This window comes from Grus americana, chromosome 9 (assembly GCF_028858705.1).
Source record: "Grus americana isolate bGruAme1 chromosome 9, bGruAme1.mat, whole genome shotgun sequence".
NCBI classification, from domain to species: domain Eukaryota; kingdom Metazoa; phylum Chordata; class Aves; order Gruiformes; family Gruidae; genus Grus; species Grus americana.
In genome coordinates, this window is record NC_072860.1 from 22,936,976 (window position 1) to 22,956,934 (window position 19,959).

Genomic DNA, 19,959 nt, shown 5'->3' on the forward strand with positions numbered 1-19,959 from the left:
AATTGCCCACTGTAAGAATGCACTGTGTTCACACGAGGTAAAAACGTCTCTTCCTCTTCTCCCATCTGCTGTGGCTTTCATCTGCTGCACGGTGTTCTTGCTCCCACCTTCCGACACACAGATACGCACCCCACCCCCCCACCTCTGACCCGGGAGCACAGTAAGACTGATGGAAACTCTTCAGCCTTAAAATAGAGGCAGGCATCTTTCCAGATGAACGATGATATTGGGAAAGCAAGAACTGATCTATTTGACTCTAACATGGCTGGATGTGGCTACTCTTTTTCTGCTGATTACACCACCACAAAACTCTTTGTGAATTCCCACTATCACTCCCCGGTCCTGAGCTTTGTCAGCCACGCACAAACAACTAGGTTTGGTTCTACGTGCACAAGGCAGCGTAACCCAGACCCAGCTCTCGCCTCCCTCCGAACCACAGCAGTGTCTCCTCAATGGACATTACGCTTGGGAAATGTCCGGAGGGAAGGCGAGAAGGAAGAAGGGAAAAAGAAAGGGGAGAAAGGAGGAAGAGGAGGGAGAGCACATGGCGGCGGGAGGACACCTTGTACCGCAGCATCTTTGCTCCAGCTCAGGTGCGTTCTCGCATCCCTGTCCCAGCCCACGGCACTCTGAGCTCCTCCAGCTGGGTGGCACAGCCACAGCGGCGGAGAGACCTTCCACAATTAAGTGGAAACCAATTACCGCTTACAGAACTGATACTGGGGAAAATCAATTCTTTATTTTTGTGTAAAAGTAGTGTATAGACATGTAGAAATACTTGCAATAAAACCACTTCCTGAATTCCTTTCGACTTTTTCACTAATGGTTTCTAAGTTCAAATACCCCAAACGCCCTTTTGGAAACAGGGTTTTAAAATCTGACAATCACAATTTGAAAGTAAGTTTTTTTTAAAATGTTTAGACTATATTTAGGGATAGTACCTAATTCTGGAAACCATGGACCAATAATATTTGTATTCATTCTCACATTTTCCCACTGCATCTTTTAAACATTTAGAAAAAAAATAAATCAGACTAGGCAAAATTTAGAAACCATTAAAAGATCTTTAACAGACCATTCTATCTTAAAAGATTCTTGACCCAGGAAAATAAACACACTAAACAGGATGTTATTTTCAGATCGGTCACAAAATCCTTTGTATAGTATTCCAACAAACTGAAAAATCACTTTTGAATTCGTCTTAGACATTCTGCCATGAGAAGAGTTTGATTCGCTAGTTCCCGTAAGTGGAATGCCACCAGTTGCAAGACACGCGCCTGTGGAAACCTGTGGGAGTTAAAATGCCATGGACTTCAAAAAGGGAGGAGAAGCAGCTTGCTCTGCCACCAGCACCGGTCTGATCGTAGGAATGGGTAGTAATCACAGCCCCACAGATCCCCTCTCAGACTGCACTCTCCTGGGGCTGGAACAAGACTTAGTTTTACACTCTGAAGCATAGATTTTGTTTTATAACCCATTTTAAGCATTGCTAACTTGAGCATCCACGTGCACTCTTCTCTCTTGATCTTGGAAGATCTTTTCCTCGATACAGTTTAGAAATTTCAAGTGTCTAGAATTCTTATTCCTAAATCAAATTAAAATGAAGTGTTGCTATTAAAATTTAATAAGGCTGCTACGTATTTCTGTAAACTATGTAACTTCAGAAGAAAATAAGCATTCTTAAACATCGGAAGTCGTTTTGCAGTTTTGCATCTCAACAGCACAGCACGACTAACTATAGAAAGCATTGAGCAAAGCTTGGGAACAGAACGTAACAGAAAATTGGTATTTCTATTACTGTTGAATACTTATTTATTGTGGAATATTTATTAACTCGCTTCTAGTTACATCAGTTCACAGAAAACCAGTCCAAGTATTATTACCCTATAATCGGAGCTTCCAGAGCTTCATGGCTATGTCAATAAAACGGAAAGACTGCAGAACTCTCAGACATGTTTCTGCAGCTGCTCACCGGCAGCGATGTCGATGTTTACATAGTGCCTTTGCGAGGCATCTGCTTTTTGCAACACTGCTGGTGTTGCTGCTCTGCACCTGACGTTGGAGAAGTCCTCTTGAAATCAGCCCTACGCTGGCCATGAGCTGCACGGCAGGTCCTCCTGTCTTGAATGTATTTTGGGATGCAAATCCTTCCTGTGGCATGCTGGCTGGATTTGCTACTGAGACACAGAAAACATCAAATTTGTCCGCTTTGAGCCCACCTCCGCGTAGAGCCCAGAGCTTGCTCGGTGTATGCTTGAGTATACGTGTATGGCCGTTCCCACGCACAAGCTGGAAGCAGCAGAGCAATGCCAGACCCAAGCTAACACATCCAATGGGGTGGACACACGTAGGCACGCTGTTAGAATCCCACTGCTATGCAAAACAACGTTCCTTTCCCATCTTGGACTTGGTGGATTCATAATAACCAAGATTTGCTTTCAATTTCAGGTTCTCACAAACCAAAACATTCACAGCGAAATTCCAATGCAACTAAAACTTATAAGCCCTTTGCTGATTTACTGCAAATTCTGCTGAAACTTTGGCAAGAGAGTTCAGAGTCTCAAACCCAGTAGTGTCTGGCTTGTTTAGTCTAGGGAAAACACGGCCTGGAAGAAAACACATTCACTGCTTTTAAATGCAGCATGGAATAAACACTTCGAGAGACAGAAGAGCTAGTTGAGTTAAACAAAGTTGACACGAAAAGAAAAAACAATGGTGAACAAATTTGGAGAATGAGATCAGTGATGTTCTGAAACACTTTTCTGATTAAAACAGGGAAGGCAAAACCCCACCACCTCTTAGCATACAGCCTGATAAACGTGTTTCTTGCGGATACATTTATCAAGGCACAAACACTCCCTGATGAAAGACAAGTGTCAAGATAGGCTTGAAGAAGAAATATCAATGAAAGAGTTAAGGATCGATAGCAAAACCACTTTGACATGTCTATTTTTATTAGCAGAAAAATACCTCAAACTATAGACGAGGTGCTTTTGCAACTCAACTGCAGTCACTTGTCTTCCCTGACAGCCATGAGATGCAAGATTTGGGGGTTTCTTTCTCTCGCTTTATTACTATGTCTGATTAGTCGTCCACTGGTTTGTGCTCTTTACAATACTTTTTTTTTTGTAGAAACTTCGTCTTACAACAATATTTAGAACAGTTGCAGTGAATTCTTGTGCTTTAGCCTCTTCATTTGGATCAGAGACAAGCAGGCTCCCTGACTAAAAATATGTGATTTAATATGGTGGTTTTTATAAAATAATGAAATAAGAATGAAAAAAAATAATCCACTACGATCTCACAACACTCTTCATGGCAGCAGGAGTAAGAGCTTCATGGACAAGACTGCAGCATGATTATAAAGAAGAGTAATGTCCTGCCCATCCTTTCATTCCATATCTCCATTTCCAAGCTTTGAAGACAAGGACATTTCCCTAAAGGAAGCTGTAGGCAACCAAGAACCAGCTAAAAAGACTGAAGAAGGAAGACTTCAGTGAAGAATTTTGACGGTCCATTCTGGCTGTCTTGACCATGTTGCTCAAAGCTCTCATTTTACTTTAGCTGTTTTGACTCTTGATTGAACATCTGAGGAGAAACCAGGGAGTACAAGACTGCTCAAGAAGATGCAGTTCCACAGCTGGGTACCCAGTCAATAGACAAACTTTCAACTTCTTATTAGTTTTATTAGGTTTTTGATTAGTCTTGAACGAGTTAGGTTCCCTGGTCTGGCTTAGAGTAAGATCACATAAGCATCAGTGCTGACACAAGGCAGAGTGAGAAACATGGGAGAAGGTGGAGATGGAGGGACATCAGAAGCATGACAACAGCACCCTGAATTGGCTCAAACCCTTGTGCATCTTTACTCATGGACAGTATTTTCACAAATACTTTAAACTAGCTTTCTCTCTACCCTTTTACTCTTTTTGCTTTCTCTCTACCCATTTACAACGTAAACAATATGGTTAGTTGTCAACGAGACCAGTTTTCCCCAATCTGGAATGGTGCGACAGCACTTTGCTGGCACAAAAGAGGGACAACACAAGGAAGGAAGAAGAGGGTTCCTTTGACAGCAAAGCTAGCTTAAATTGACCACAAAAGTCGGATCTTAAACAGAAGACGAGAAAAAGCCTGTATTTTGTTACTGCTTTTGCCACAAAGGATCACAGCATTACAAGCCACCGAAGAACTGGAGATGGCAATAAGGTAGTCATATTTCCTGGATTTATATGAGCGATCTGGAATGGAGGGGTTCTGAATCACTTAATTCCTATTTCACCTTTTTTTTTTTTTTCAGATTGCCAGAGGGATATATTTTTTTTTTATTAAATCTACATCTTTATTTTTTATTACATGGTTTAAAACCCTAGATATTCTAGGCAAAGATCAGGAAGCACTGCAAGCAATGTTCCTCCCTTTAAAGAACTTTTGGTATACATATTTGTATACTTGCTACAAAAGTTCTCTTTTTTTGGGTACAAGATAAAATTTGAGAAATGAACTTTTCATTTAAACTCTATAAGACCTGTTGTGACCTTGAATACAAAGAAAAAAAGAAAAATAGTACAGAAGGTCTGTGCCATGTCTAATTTTACAACTGTGCAATCAGATTTCAGTTTTTATTAGAACAGTACTTAAAATAGAATTTCTTTTGTCACATCATCTGCTGTATTGCTGTTCATTGCCTGCATGGAACCTTTTTTTTTTTTAATTAGCAATTAGGGAAAAAACATATAACCCTGAACATTAAAATAATAATAAAATTTTGGCAATGTCACTCAGAAATTTCAACTCTGAAGCAATATAAAGAAATTATTTTTAAATTCAGATTATCTTTTAATTAATCTCTACATACTAGAAACAAAAATAGCTGTAGATATACAAATAAAAGTTCACTGTGTGCAAACTGCTATCCCCTCACAGGGATCAATACAGTTAATAATATAAACCCTTGGAATAGTACAGCTAACCATCCGAAAAACCCACGAAATGTCACGTTGTAATTTTAGTTATTTCCCATTTTTTAAAATTTATTTACCTACCAGCGTAACCTGACCTTAGCAGAGCAACTTAAATAGAAGAAGAGGTCAGAGATAACGCAAAGAGAGGATAAAGAAGAAAAAAGCAGGGAGAAAGCAATACCGCAATTCATTCCACAAAGGAATTACTGCAGATTTCTATGCTCCCTAGGTTCGTTGTTGGTTTTGTTCGGTTTAATTTTTTTACTCACTCTACATGCCCTGAACATTTCTTTTGTAAAACTAAGCTGCGTGATATGTGCTCTGTACCATATGAAAACCAATTGTACTCACCGGTATGAGGTTTCTGGAAGCAAATCATCGATAACGTAACTTGTAACATTTCCCACTGGAATGCTGATGTCGCCCAGGTCTATGTTGTACGACGTAATCTCGGCTCCGTTATTGCATGGTTCTTCCCAGTTGAGTACAAGGCACACCGAGGGTGAGAGCTGATAGGCATCCACGTGCTCATCCTCCAGCACGGAGAGGGTAGAGACTGCGTCAGGCACAGATGCGGGGATTCTGCAGGTTACCAGGTCACTGTAGGGTCCAGCTCCTGCCTGGTTAATAGCCTGTGTGGGGGAAAAAAAAGTATTTTTACAGGATAAATGGACTCTTTCACATGTCTATTGAGTTCATAATAATGAACTGTGCAGCCTGGAGCAGTTGCATGGATTCTTCAGAGAATATGCACCATTGGCTTACTCTCTAAAGCATGATTCATACCCTCTACCGACACTAGAGCAATTAATATCTTCTTTTGCTACTCAGGAGTCTCTCTCAGATAAATTGGAGAATATTTCTCTTTTTCCTAATAGCTATTTAATCAAACTTAACAGTAACCTTTTTAGCAGCAGCAAACTTTGTTTAGTAAGGAAAAATGTCACAGTCATGCTGTCAGTGACAAGTGAACATCACATTGTGTTCAGCAAATTGGCTACCCAAAATTGCTGAGCCGTCCTGTGTAAAATCCGCAGTATGCTGCAGAGGACAACATCAGATGCTTTATGCAAGCAGGGTACCCCCAGACGTAAGGGGCGTTCGGCTTGCCGAGAGCTACGCTGGTTCCTAACTCCGAGAATGGCTAGCTACTTTCATGCTAAAAAGTTTCTGATATAAGAATATAGGAACACAGCAGGGTGTTATGTCTATGACTCAGATTTCCCCAGAAGTCACCGATGACTAGCAAACCACCACCAAAGCACACAGCTCAGTATTTTCCACAAGAGAGGAGAGCAACCAATTATCAAGCTTCTCATCTCGACTCACAGATGCGGGATCCCAGTGGAAACCAAGTTTCAAAATCTGGCCCACCTCTGCTCATTAATTACAGAGGCCGTTGTCTTTGCGAGCTCAACTTTGCACAACTGTACAGACCTGGTTTGTCATCAGTTGATGCTCAGCCAGTGGCAAATGCTGCATGTATTTCACTGGGATGGCCTAGGAAATTACTAACATTATCTCCTCAAGGTTATTATAAGCACAGAAACACAGAACCAAGAAGGCTGGAAGGGACCTTGGGACACGTCTAGTCCAACCTGCTACTCAAGCAGGCTCAAAGCTGACTACAGACCAGGTTGCTCAGGCTTTTGTCCAGTTGGGTCTTGAAAAATTCCAAGGATGGAGATTGCACAGCCCCTCTGGACCGCTGTTACAATCCTTTATCGCCTGCACAGTGATAACTTTTTTCTTTATATCTCATCTGAACGACTCTATTTCAACCTCTGCCTGGAGCAAAACTGGACAGAGTATTCCAGGTTCCCGTGAATGATATGTAATGGGCAATACCACCTTCCCCCGATCTGCTGGCTGGTTCCTCCCGCTACAGCCCAGCACGCTGCTAGCCCACAAGGTACGTGGAGAGCTCAGGATAGCATGTTATGGTACAGGCTATGCTACAGGAGGTCCAGAAGGTCCAGCCCTTCGGAAGCAGCTTTTGACATTGCCCAGCATCGTCCACCATCCACATTTCCCTTGCACTTGGAAAAGTGAACCCAGAGCATCCCACCAGATTACAATTAATTAGAAACCCCGGGTTTACAATGTTGCCAGCAGGACTATGATGGCAAGGAAAGGACACGTCAAACAATTGTTTGACTTCTTATCCATGCTTAACTGTAGCGAATAACTTATTTCTGCTATGCATAATACAAACACAAAGCCGTGTTCTGTTTTTCCAGGAGGTATTTTGTTCAATTGAAGAAAGAGATAATAAAGTTAGATTTGTCAGCCTTTAAAAAGCCCTTCAGAACAAATCCTGCTCCAGGGACATCTTCTATTTAGTGAAGCGCTCCTAGAGCTGGTACAAGTGAGCCTTGTTTTGTGGTCTGCCAATGGTATTATTTGTCTTGCCTCTAAACCAGTCTCTGGCAATCCGTATCTTGCTCCGAGCAATTTAGTTTTAGTGGTGCTTTTAACTGCTTTATTGGACAATCTCATCATCATAACTGATGGGAATTTCATTCTTCCTTGCTTCCTAGATACTCCCCCCCCCTTTCAAATGACACAATATTTCCCTTTGCAGAAGCCACAATTGTTTTTAGAAATATTCATTACAGGAAAAAAGTTGAGCAACATTACAGACAAATTGTCTGCCCTGCAGTTATATATGCCTGATTCCTCAATTCTCTCTTTTTATTGAGTTACTGTAGATTGAGATAGCAATACTGTGTGTTTATTAGAAGGCAGAATAAATATGATTTAGGGAATCTTTATTTTTAAAAAAGTAAAAGAAAGATTTTTCTGTTAAAGCTGCTAACAGATAAGGAAAAACAACTACTATTCTTCTCCTTTTTATTTAAAAAAAGACTAAAATTTCTGAAACGATTGAACTTCCCTTGTTTGTCTGCTATACATACTTTGGTTGAGTAGGGTTTTTTTAATTATTTAAATGTTCCAGTGTATCTTATAACAAATTCTTTTCCATATAATACACAGATCAGATCTGGAGGATGAAGCTCTCTAGAAATTAATGCATGGGTCACGGATGGACTTCAATAACACGTCTTAGCGCTGTTGCGCATTTCACTTAACTTCTGCCTATGGATTAAATTATATTGGCTGCCTTAAAAACTGGGTAGATTTGTGCAACATTTTTGTGGCAGGTAATTTAAAATGAACACCCGCTCGAAATCAAAGACGCTATACAGCTGGCTGTTTCCATTTTTAACATTAAAATCTCCCAGAGCTACCCGCAGAAGTGGTCCCACGGTCTCCTCCCTGCCCAGCGGACGCTGACCGCTCTCCCTCCTGCGCAAACAAGAGGCACTTTCTGGCTCACGCTTCCAAGGCACTCACACACGCTCAATTCTTTCAATTCGCCTTCCCCAGCAGTGCCAGCGTAACATAGCCAGCCAGCTGTGACCGAGTCAGAAAATACAGTTGAGTGTACTTAGAGGTGTGGGGCCTTAAATCCCTGGCTGCTGGCCAGCTGCTCGAAAGCTGCTTCATAAAAAAAAAAAAAAAAATTAAAAAGTTTTCAATGTCCTGTTTAAAAAAAAAATATGCAAGAAGGAAACACTCGACAGAGGCATGTTGTCCTTGATCAAAGAAACAACCCTGGGTGGTCCACACGTTGCCAGCTGGGTGGGTACGTGAACTTTTGGTTGGATTTACTGGTGGTATTCTGCCTTCACGTACAAATAAATCTTGTGGAAGAGTATCTTGGGCAAAAATATTTTTACTTTGCTCCCACTTACTTTCCATTTATTTTTCAGTGGAAATAAAGGAGAAAAAGTGCTGTACTTTTATTTTCATATATATATATAAGAAATATATTTTAACTGTTGCTTTTAACTGAAAATAATAGGAGAGAAAGAGATCAAAGAAAAAATCATATAGAGACGATATATGAGATAAAATCGTACAAATCTAAGAGACAAAATGACAAAAATGAGGATCGCTTTCTGACAGCTACCACCTCCTATGTACATAGGAACCTAGTCAGCTGGTTTGCTTTATTTGATAAATGAAACAGATGTTGGAGTTTATTATTTAAGCTATGGGAATCTTCAACATCCAGTTGGTAGATGTTATTTACATCTCATTACTAAGAATTTTTTTTTTTTTAAATTGTCTAAAACATCATCATTTTGTTTTAATATCGGAAGGCAAGGTAGCGGTTAAAAGCATTATTCACTGAAAATAAACCACATGATACACAAGAGCAATTTTTGAGAGCTAAAAGTTATACCAACTCCCTCATTCACCACTTTGGATTGTGCAGAACCTAAACCATTCAGTTACATAGCAACAGTCTGCATTATCTAAAATAAACGTACATTCCTTCTGACTTACAGAGCACATAACTTCACAGTGGCTAAGGATAAACATAAAAACACAGTAGAAGGGAACTCTGTTTACACCTTAGATTGCAGCGCATACAAAAACTCGTAACGTCCATACCTGTAGCCTGCAGCAGTAATGCGCTGCTGCGGACAGCTCACTTATTTCAAAACAGGTATCTGTGCCATGATATGCAAGTTGTAGAGACTCCTCGTCTTCTCCCCACTCTAATCTGTATTCAGAGATGTCAGCACCAGAACATTCGGGACTCTGCAAGACAAATATTTATGTGGTTCAATTCAGAAATGAGCACTTCAGGTCTCCATGTTTCACCGGGTAAGGAATAAAGTACATGGAAAAATAACCACCCCTTATTTTCAAATTAATACACCATCACGGCTGCAAATGGAAATGCGCTGAATTAGTGTTCCCTAACAGGTTACTGAAATAGGCCAATTCTGCACAAAAATTACCTGATAGAAATTCAGAGAAATGAGAAAGTGTACACAGTTACTTTGCTTTTCATCAGGACACTCAGAAATAAATTGTCTCTCCACCAGCTTGGCAGAAGCACAACCGTGGAGATCACAAAAAAAGCATCAATCTAGTCTAGCTGCATGATCAAAACACAGCTCTGGAAGAGAGCTGGCCTTCAAGTCTGAAGTAGTTACTCATGTTACTGAGAAAAGAACAACCTCAACGAGCAAGGAGCTCATCTGAGGTTTTCAGTGAAAGTCACCCATCAAGCTAATGGTGCCAGTGTAGGACACGGGAGCGTGGACCTGGGTATATTAACCTCCACAGAAAGACTCCTACGGGATCCGTATGTCCTCAGCAATGCTTTATCATCCTGAAGTCTAGGGGAACATGGAATAAATGCCTGAAATTTGCTGGAGATGAGCTAGTGCAGGCGTAACGGCACAGTTCCCAAAAGGAAGTATCTTTGTGTTTTTACCAGAATTACCTAGAGCTGTTCGTGCGGACTGAAGCGGCTCAGGGAATCACTGCTCTACACACAGAAGCACGGTCTAGGATATGGCAACAACTTTGTGATTATGGCGTGCAAGGTCTAATTTCCAGTGAAAGGACCCAGAGCATCACTGCTCACCACAATGACCGCCCCGCACACGGGCTTCTCTACCTCTGCCTCTGAGCTTCCAGCTGTTTCAGTAGGAGCACTCCGAACTGCTAAGCCAGCGTTTTACAACAACGTGTAAAAAAGGCATGGTAGGCACCACCGTGCTCTACAGTCAAAAACCTCCAGTCCTTTGCTGTTCATCCTTCATATTCTTATCAGCCAAAAAATGATAGACTCTAAGAAAACATAACCACTGCAAACCACATTATTCCTTCCCCAGCTTCATTTTTTTAGTTAGAATAAACAAATATATCCTGCATATAAATATAGAGTCTACCAGAAACGCTGCTGTATTGGCTCATAGTTGGGGAGAGCAAATGCCTGTCGATACACTCCGTTAAAAGCAGCATTTAAAAGCTCAAGCGCAACTTCTAACTCGGCATCACAAAGTGTTGCAAGAAATATTAACAAATACCCCCAAACTGCACCAAACACACCCGTTTCATTATAAAAGTAAATTCAGATGATGTTTGTTATCTAGAGATGTTAGCACAATCAATTTAGTTTAGCATTTCGTGAACATTAATAACTGCTTCCTCAACAGGGGCATCCTTTTGTGGACGGACCCGACTGATGCAGGGCTGGAACGACTGCTAGGGTTTCAGTGAAAGTCTGTAGCAGAACTACAGCCTTATTGCTCCATATCACAACTTTTTTTATGATAACATCCATCCTTTCTGCCTCAATTACATAACTTTTTTTTTTTTTAATGACATCAATCAACCCCTCAGCATTTCAGCTAAGACTTATTTTTAAGAGTCCAATGTCTAAGATCCTGGAGAATGGAGAAGGAATGCACACAACCAAAATAAAAGTAAATATTTGGGGAAGAGACAAACAATTTTTGAGGGAAAAAAAACTACACCGTAAGCATTTCTGCAGAGTTAATTTCCTATCAGAGACTCCAGCTTCAGCCAACATCAAATATTTGCCTTCACAATTCCACCCCAGGACACTCTGAGATGCTAAAAGCTTGCAGAGAGCACTTTTAACCGGCCAGCGCTCTATCATCCGACGCCAGCGTAGGAGGTCTTGTGTCTGAATCCTGGTCTGGATGACTCATGATCAACTTTAAGCAATTCTTTAAAGAAAAAAGTAGAGAAGATGATTTTCTACAATAGAAGAGTTTCTGCATACGGTTTTCTTGCACACAAAAAAAGCTCCAAACCAGTGAATAGCTCTCAAGCTAGCTTTCAGCTTTGGTGCTGACCATGTTAGTTTGGATAAGCAAGATGGAAATTAAACAACCAGGGCACCTGACTTACCTCCCAACTTACAAGGACACGTGTGTCAGACAGAAAGGAGAGGGAAGGTGCTCTGCACTGCCCGGGCGGTCCTGCTGCCGTCGTGACTTCTGTAGCTTCCGAATACGGCCCATACTACAGGGGAACAAGGTGTCTGTACTTTAATATGTAAGCGTACACCCATCTCGCATTCCTCAAAGGCTTTTCAGCACACAGAAACTTTTTCAATGCAATTAACTTTCTCAAAGATAGACTGGGCTTTCAACACTCGGCACCAAACACCAGAGCTCAGTATGAGACCGCGTAAAATACTGCAAAGTTAAAACATGAGATAAGCTCAGGTACAAGCAGACAGCACATACACCCTCCTGTGCTGCTGTGAGTGCCCGAGAAAGCGTAAGCCACCTCCAATTTACCCAAGAGTGAGAACGTTTTGTGTCCCTCTACCTTACCTTAAAGGTGTTCAAACGTCTGTGCCATAGCCCAGCATAACTGGCTTCCTCTTGGGGATATAAGGAGGAGCACAGCAACAGTAAAGCACATATTGGAGTCCAAATCCAGCTTCTTTTATATAAAATGCCTGCCACATGTTAATTATAAAAGGATAGCATGTGATGGAGCCCCAGCCTGGGTTCAACGTGCAGGGGCATGCTGCACGCACGCCGTCATGGTTTAGCTCCGCAGGCAGCTAAACCGACTGCTCAGACAACTTCTCAGCCCTTGGTAGGGGAATAATTTAAATGCGTATTAGCAAAAGAAAAGACAAATTTCAAGAGTCTGGAAAACTGGCTTCAGCCAGCAGTGCAAGGACCGGAGAGGGAGAATGATGGAAACAGCCTTTCTGAGGCCACTTGAGTGGGATAATGAAGTTTGTTCAGTACATCCCCAAGCTAATTAGAAATCGTTCTGCAGAACAAAGGAACTTCGCTGGAAGCAATTAGAGGAAAAACACTGATATTTACTTGTTTTGGAATGCAATACTAGCAAGTATTAAAAAAATGAGCCACTACAAAGGCTGAACAACACTGAAGTTATGAACCCCAGAAAATCTTTCAATAGACATGGGTCAGTATCTGTGCTATCGAGAGAGGCTAACAGCGATCGCTCTGTTGGAATTACAAAGAATGCGCACTTCAGAAAAATCTCATTTATTGACTTCCGCTGTTTTCTTTGCCTAACAGGAGGAAGAAAGGTGTTTGCATCTGTTAAAGAACACTGTTGCCCCATTTTGCATCTGGTAAAAAAAAAAACCCAACTCAAAAACCAGTCCCCTCATTTAACAAAGGGTGGGACTAGAAATGCTTTGCAACTTTAAACACTGTTTTGCCAAAAAAAAAAAGGAAGAAAAAAGGCATCATATATCCAAAGCTACCAGGTAGGTAATGGCTTTCATTCCAGCAAGCAAATCCAATCTCTTCATGTGTATTTAATTCATTTTTCACAAAAATAAAATAGCGGATATTATAAAGACAAAACAGTTGAAGTCTTGCATATTTTTCTAATACCTAAGTTAAGTTTTAACAGAAATATTTCCCTGCAAATGAGTAACTTTAAACCTTTGTGTTATGTTTGTCATCAAGACTTCCTGGGAACAAATACATCAATATGCGTGTACTGGTGCTGGGACTGCCTTTATAAAAGACCCTTTGAAAGATGCTCTCGCAAAGGCAAGCAGAACCAACCCAAACCTCATTGAATCAACAAGATCTTTCAACAGATCTCTGTGGACATCAGATAGAATTTCTGATGTCTTTGGGAAGGTATATCTTCCAAGGAAATCATCATATAACAAAAAAACCCCAACCAAATCAACCATCAAATCTATAAAGCATGGGTTTTTTTTTTTTTTCAAATTAAACCAAAAAACCCCCATTAAGAATGCAAGCTTTCCTCAAAATATATCAATACCTGACTGAAATTTCAGTAATCGTTTTTACACAATGAAGATTCAAAACAAAAAGAAGGAATGCAGTGGAAGGGGAATAAAGAGGCTCTGCCTTGTAAGCAGATATGACTTTTAGCAGGGATTTTGCACATTTTGGTGCTGCTGATTTTGATTTTGGCCAGTCAAATCATATTAGTACCTGAAATCTCCTTTTAAAAGGGTACCAGATTCAAAACTGCAGCTCTTCCTCAGAAGTTCCTTTAAGCACTTCTCACTTTATTTTCTCTTGCCCATCTCCTTTCACCTCTCTGATCACCAGCACTAACACAACCACTCTGCAGAATCGCCCATCGCAAGCACAGCACCGCCTCCAGCGAGAAAAAGCCAAAGCACGCTCCGGCATGCTGCACGTACCCCGCCATCGTTCAAAGCTCTCACTCTGAACCGATACGTTGCTCCAGGAAGAAGGTTGCTGACGGTGCACTCCAGATCAGGCCCATGATACACTTCAGAAACAACTTCTTCGGGTTCTGTCATTTCCACGCTGTACTCTGAGACGGGACAGCCGCTTTCCGACGGAGGGACATCTAGAAAGAAAGCATATCAGTCATTAATAACGTAAGGACGTATGCCAGGAAGATTAATTTTTTTACTTCACATACTACAGAAAAATACATATGTGTGTGTGTGTGTATAGATACAGAATCATAGAATGGTTTGGGTTGGGAGGGACCTTAAAGATCATCTAGTTCCAACCCCTCTAAAATATATATACACATATATCTATACACACACACAACCAACAAAGATTTTCCTCTTCTATAGATGCCTTACCCGTAATATCTCATCCATGTACATGAGTGACATTTTTAAAGCAAATGAGTAAAATTACTCTTAGCCCTAAACATTCACCAGATCAGATGGTGACCTGCAAGGGCAGCAGCTTCCCCAAGGCAATGATCTGTCACCCTGGGAAGCTGTGTTTGATGCCAGGAGGTGCCCAGCTAATTTTTAAGCAAAGTTGGTACTATGTGCAAAAAAATTGGTTGGTGAGGCTGGAGAAAAGGTATAGAAAGCTGCAGAAAGAACGGGACTAGTGCTGAATACACCCTTTCTGGGACAGAGAGAAATTAGGGGACACGTGGTGGCTGTCTGACCCAGTCTTGGCTGCTGGCTACGGTTGGACACAGGCTGAGGTGGGTCAGGAACACTCCAAAACTACTACTTATACATGGGATTTCTGGCAAAGCCTCATTAACACCCAATAAAAATACAAACAAATGCCATCCTCGAACTTCATTAGTCACACTGCTAACATTTGTGAGATTCTAAATCTCTGCACAATGATCTAAACCCTGCACTTCACTTGGAATAACAGCTGAATTTGTTTTCTGTGCCTGTATCTGTTTTGTTGTAGGCACCTTTTCCCCCCCAAAATCCTCAATATGTTCTAACTCGAATTTCTGAGAGGAGCCCAATATTAGAAGTAGCAAAACTCTTCTGCTAAGTCAGTATTGCAAAGGAATAAAAAAGATCTTGAATCGCATGGTATTTTTTCAATAAAAGGATCAGTATTCTAAGAGAGCCGATACTCTGTAGTCCTGACACAGAGACAGGTCCTAACTAAAACAAGAGCAGGAGCAGAGCATCAGGCCCAAAGGACAGCTGGAGGACAGCTGAGCTCAGAAACCCAATGCAGAGCCACAGCAGCTGATGAGAAGCCGCACCTCCAACTTGTACAAACTTTACTGGACTTTGCTTTGTGCGTCCTAGTGAACAGAATACACTGCAACTTTTCACCAACTCCAGCAGAAATAAAAGCTAAGGCAAGTTTAGCAACTAACCATCGAGATGAAAGCTACTCAACAGCGACAGGCTCCAACGGCTTACCCCATTGCAGCTGTACTTCTTTGTGCTTCGGCTTCCCCAAAACTCTTGGTGGCCGGCAGTGACCCGGTGCAACACTTAGCGTACGGACAGGTAAACTTTCAGAACACTGGAAGAGAACAGGAGCTGAAGTTAGCTCTCTGGTACCATCACTGCCTACAAAGTGAGGCACGATTAGAAAGTGGCACGAGAAATTGTTTTCTACAACAACCACTTAAGAGAAATGTGTTTAAATGATAAAGGATAAGAGATGCTATTAAGCACGTTACTTACAAATGCAATTAATAGAGTTCTTTCATTAGCACAGTCGAAACTGTAGCACAGGAAACTTGATGGCTAAAGTTGTGGGGCTCTAATTTTCCTTGTTTTTAAAATAATATCAAGGCCTAAAGTACTCAATCATTAAAAAACCCCCGAAAACCTCAAAGCAGGAGGAATAAATGTGTAGGTACTGAAATGATTTTAAATCAAAGAAGGGAATGACAGGAGTCAGTGGCTGGAAAATGGAACCCAATAATTAACAGAAGAATTCAGCCACGTAAAAGTTAATTAATTGTTACAACAAACTGCATCTTCATGCACCAGCTTTGGTCAGTACAGGCTCGTGCACATAAGAGTCTGTGGCCCTTCTCGAGCAAGTATCCAGATCAGATAAACACGGTGGTCTTTGCTAGCATAAGTATAAATGCCTACAGATTGGTTTTGAGGAGACAATCTCACTAAAGTGCAATTTGCGTGAAAGAAATCCATCAGGTACACATAGAAGTCTTCTAAAATTCAGCAACTTGCAACATAAGATTAATTGCAATCGGTGTAGTTTTACTGTGCTACAGGAAAAATAATCCACTTTCTTTTTCAAACAGAAATCTTTTACCAAAAATAGCAGCTAAATCTCTGAAAAAATATAAATCCAGTAGTCCTTATTGTTAAATAATACTCACCTGGCTGTGTCCGCCAGTGCTGATACAGCATGCCCGGAGTTTATACAAAGTGCCTGGTTTCAAGTGAGTACAGGTATATTCTGTAGCCGATCCACTATATGCCACTTCCCATTGATTTGCTAAAAAATGAGATATATCCAAGTTTAGAGAAGTATAACGCAATAATTTTACTAGTGTCTAGGAGGAAAGAAAATCCTTAATGTGGTCTTCTCAAATTATATATATATTTTGGGAAAGTCATTAGTGTTAATATTACTATGAATATTATTCCCGCTTAAAGACATACATACACATAGACACATATACAAATACATACATACTTACAAATAGAAATATTTCTAAAACATATTAAAAATATCAAATCAACCAGAAGGTTCAGCCCTATAACCTAAAATTCCACCAGTCCTAGAGAAAAAGAGCACACATTAGAAAAAAACATAAAAAAACCTCCCCAAAACCCAACCCAAACTATCCCAGGAACCCTGAAAGTTTTACAGTTGTGAGTATGTAACTCGATTTCAATCATATCTGCAGCATTAGCGCATTAATGATAATAACAATAACAGTCCAAAGGGCCAATACGTCTTTACAGTAGCAAAAATGGACTGAAATGGAGAAAACTTGTTTCAAGTTTACCTTCCGGACTTCCTTGAGAAATCTCCAACAGATACTTGAGGATCTCCGAACCACCATTATCCTGTGGAGGATCTGGGGAAAAAAAAAAAAGGCAAGGTGTTAGTAAATCAAGATTAGGAGCGAAATGTAACAAAAAGATTACAGAACTTGTTTCTGATTCTGCTCCTTCTCCTCCACAAACTCCCCCACGCTAACTACACCGAGGAATTTATAGCAGAAGCGGGTAGCAGGACATTAGTTTTCAGTGTGAGTCAGAATAAAGCGGCCAGATAATGATGCTACAAACAAAATGTATGGAAAAAGCATTGAAAGAGATGCAGTAAGGAGGCTTGCCCCTTCGATAAAGGAAGCAGCTGGAATGATGCTGCAATGGGACATGAAATGGTGAAAAGCCTGAAGATGCACTTGAGCGCAAACTAGTCAATAAAAACAAACAACATTTTTGACTGTGAAAACATAAGAGCTTCTACACATCTTTTAAAGTATTAAAAAATTTAAGTTCTCAAGCTCTCCAAACACACTCAACTTTGAAGTGAAGCAGTATGAGAAGCAGTATGAAAAAAATCTAAGTTCTAATACACATTTACATAATTTTATTTGAATTTATTATGACCCAAAAAAGCTCTGTTAGGACAAACTGAACTGGCTTACCCCACTTGACGCTAAAGCCATGAGATGTTATTGGCCCCTTAATAACAGGTCTGGTAGGAGGTCCTGGCCTGTCTGGGCTTGTTGTACAGACCAACACTTCACTGGGAGAACTCTTTCCTTCCACATTAGAAGCAAACAGCTGAAAGAAAACCACAACAATTTCACCACTGTTTACTGTAACTGCTTTTCTGACAGTTCTGCGTGAAACTTCTTTTAGTCATTGCACAAATATCATTAAGCTGGAAAGCATGTCACATCCCAACAAAGCATGTGGGATGCTAACGGCAGATACGAGATTGTCACGTTGGTTCTTCACAAACCACACTGATTTTTCCCCTCCCTCTGCTAGCAATAAATCACGATACGTTTAAGATAAGAGCACTACTGGTTTTCCCTTTCAAAAAAAAGTCGCACAGCAACTTGCAGTTATTTACTCACAAAAGATGAAAATAAAAGACAATAACCATGCTGGTTTTGTTTTGGAGGCATTTCAAATTGCTATTTATAACAAATTACTTTGGAGTATCAGTAATCAGACAATCAAAAGCTTAAGTAGCATGACATGCAAACAAGAAACCCGTAATCTGCAGCCACTGAAACGAGCAGGACGCGCACAAAGTAAACTTTCCCAGCCAAATCCTTCATCTCCACTGAAGAACATCATCTGCTGACGTCAGGGAGAAGGTTGCTCAGCTGAGAGAAGACATGAGGACCTGGCCAGGAGACTGAGCAGATCAGGATCATACAAGAGACCCCAAATCGTCCAGTGTTTTACGGCTGCTGAAAGCTGAATTAGCTCATGCTAGTCTCTGGGACAAAGATCTGCTGCCAAAGAAGTGAGTAATAAAATATGTATTATCATTGCTAATTGTAAATATAAGCTAGCAGGAACTTTTCCACTTGGGAAGCTCTGCTATTCTCAGAAGCAGTCATTTCTATCCTGTCTTCTAACACAGGCGTCTAAGGAAAACAATTTGCAATTTTTGAGGCCAAAAAAGTATCTGAGGTTCTCTAGCTCATATGCTTGATTTAAATAGGTCACTAAAGCCAGTATCAACTCCTCCATATCATCTCTTGGTTCTTCTGACTATCCTCCGATTTAAGACATCTTGCCATGAACACCAGACACATGAGCTAGACAAATATCCCAGTAACAGCTCTAGGGAATCAGTCTGAGCTATGAATGTAATGCAACATTTAGAAATTCCCCTATTTATACTGCTAAAGATTGCACTAGCCTGGCAGGAACTGAAAATGCATATTAAATTGATTGTTCAAGCAGCATCTTCAACACTTTTTCAGAGCCATGGCTTCCACAACCTAGAGTCCCCCATCCTCTTACTAGGAATAAAAATAAAATTTTCTTTGCTTCCAGGTTTCCCTTAAATTTCCCCCTTAATTCTTTATTATTATTATATTATTTGGGGGTTCACCAAGAAATCTTCTGCCCAGGTTCAGAGATGAGCCTAGAACTTGCCAGATAGCCACACTAGGATCACAGCAGGGTTTTAAAACTCGTCATGGGGGCTGTGTTTGCTTCTGTTTGCCTGTTTTGTTTTACAGTTTTGGGGATCCTTCCCCAAGTTCCGTAACCAATTAACGCTAGTCTGCATGCAACAAGGGAACGTCTCAGTGCTGTGTCAGATCAGAGTTGTGCTTCCAGCCAGTGACACGAGGCAACGAGTTTCCTCTGGTATCAACCCAGTTTTGTAAAATTCATGTTTAGTTTGAAAGCAGAGCCACAGAGAAGCACTAACCGTCCTTTTCCTTCAGCCGGCCACAGCACCTTTTACAGTGCTAAACTAAAAGGCATCGTCTCCGAGCGACACCACAACAACTTCCTGATTCTTTGAGTAGTTCTTCATGCAACTTCACAAGGTCTTCTGTCCCACAAAGGAATATATGCAAGGTGATTTTAAGGATTTAAATGAGTCTTTGGGTAAAGTTGTTTTGTTGCTCCTGAATATATTAAGACCTACAGAAGCCAAATGTTTTTGAATCGACACAAACCTATGACATCCTTCTCTCCCAGCGCTGTTTACAGATGACATGAAGCTGCTTCCAGACACCGTTTTTGTTTGGCAATGTGGGAACACGGCGGACGTTGGCTTTACAGCCAGCTCCTCGTCATCTCCAGAGGGACAGCAGCGCTCCGGACAGATGGCACAGCCAAACGCCATCTCATGGAGCCCTGCTCGGCTCCCGGCTCCGCAGGGACAGACAGCCGCACCGCAGCCCATCTGGTAAAAAACACACCATCTTCTCTGTGGCA

At 41.0% G+C, this 19,959-nt stretch overlaps 1 protein-coding gene across 4 annotated transcripts in view; it reads right to left on the reverse strand.

The window, feature by feature from the left end:
• Positions 1-19,959, reverse strand: part of FNDC3B (fibronectin type III domain containing 3B) — a 206,249-nt gene that overhangs the window by 26,648 nt on the left and 159,642 nt on the right. For all 4 annotated transcript variants that reach the window (XM_054834918.1, XM_054834919.1, XM_054834916.1 and 1 more), the window contains 8 exons: positions 17,688-17,826; positions 17,037-17,108; positions 16,401-16,519; positions 15,463-15,568; positions 13,987-14,159; positions 11,709-11,822; positions 9,426-9,575; positions 5,313-5,593 (listed from right to left, as the gene is read on the reverse strand). In XM_054834918.1, coding sequence (XP_054690893.1) covers positions 5,313-5,593; positions 9,426-9,575; positions 11,709-11,822; positions 13,987-14,159; positions 15,463-15,568; positions 16,401-16,519; positions 17,037-17,108; positions 17,688-17,826 — 1,154 coding nt within the window. The remainder of the gene's footprint in view (positions 1-5,312; positions 5,594-9,425; positions 9,576-11,708; positions 11,823-13,986; positions 14,160-15,462; positions 15,569-16,400; positions 16,520-17,036; positions 17,109-17,687; positions 17,827-19,959) is intronic.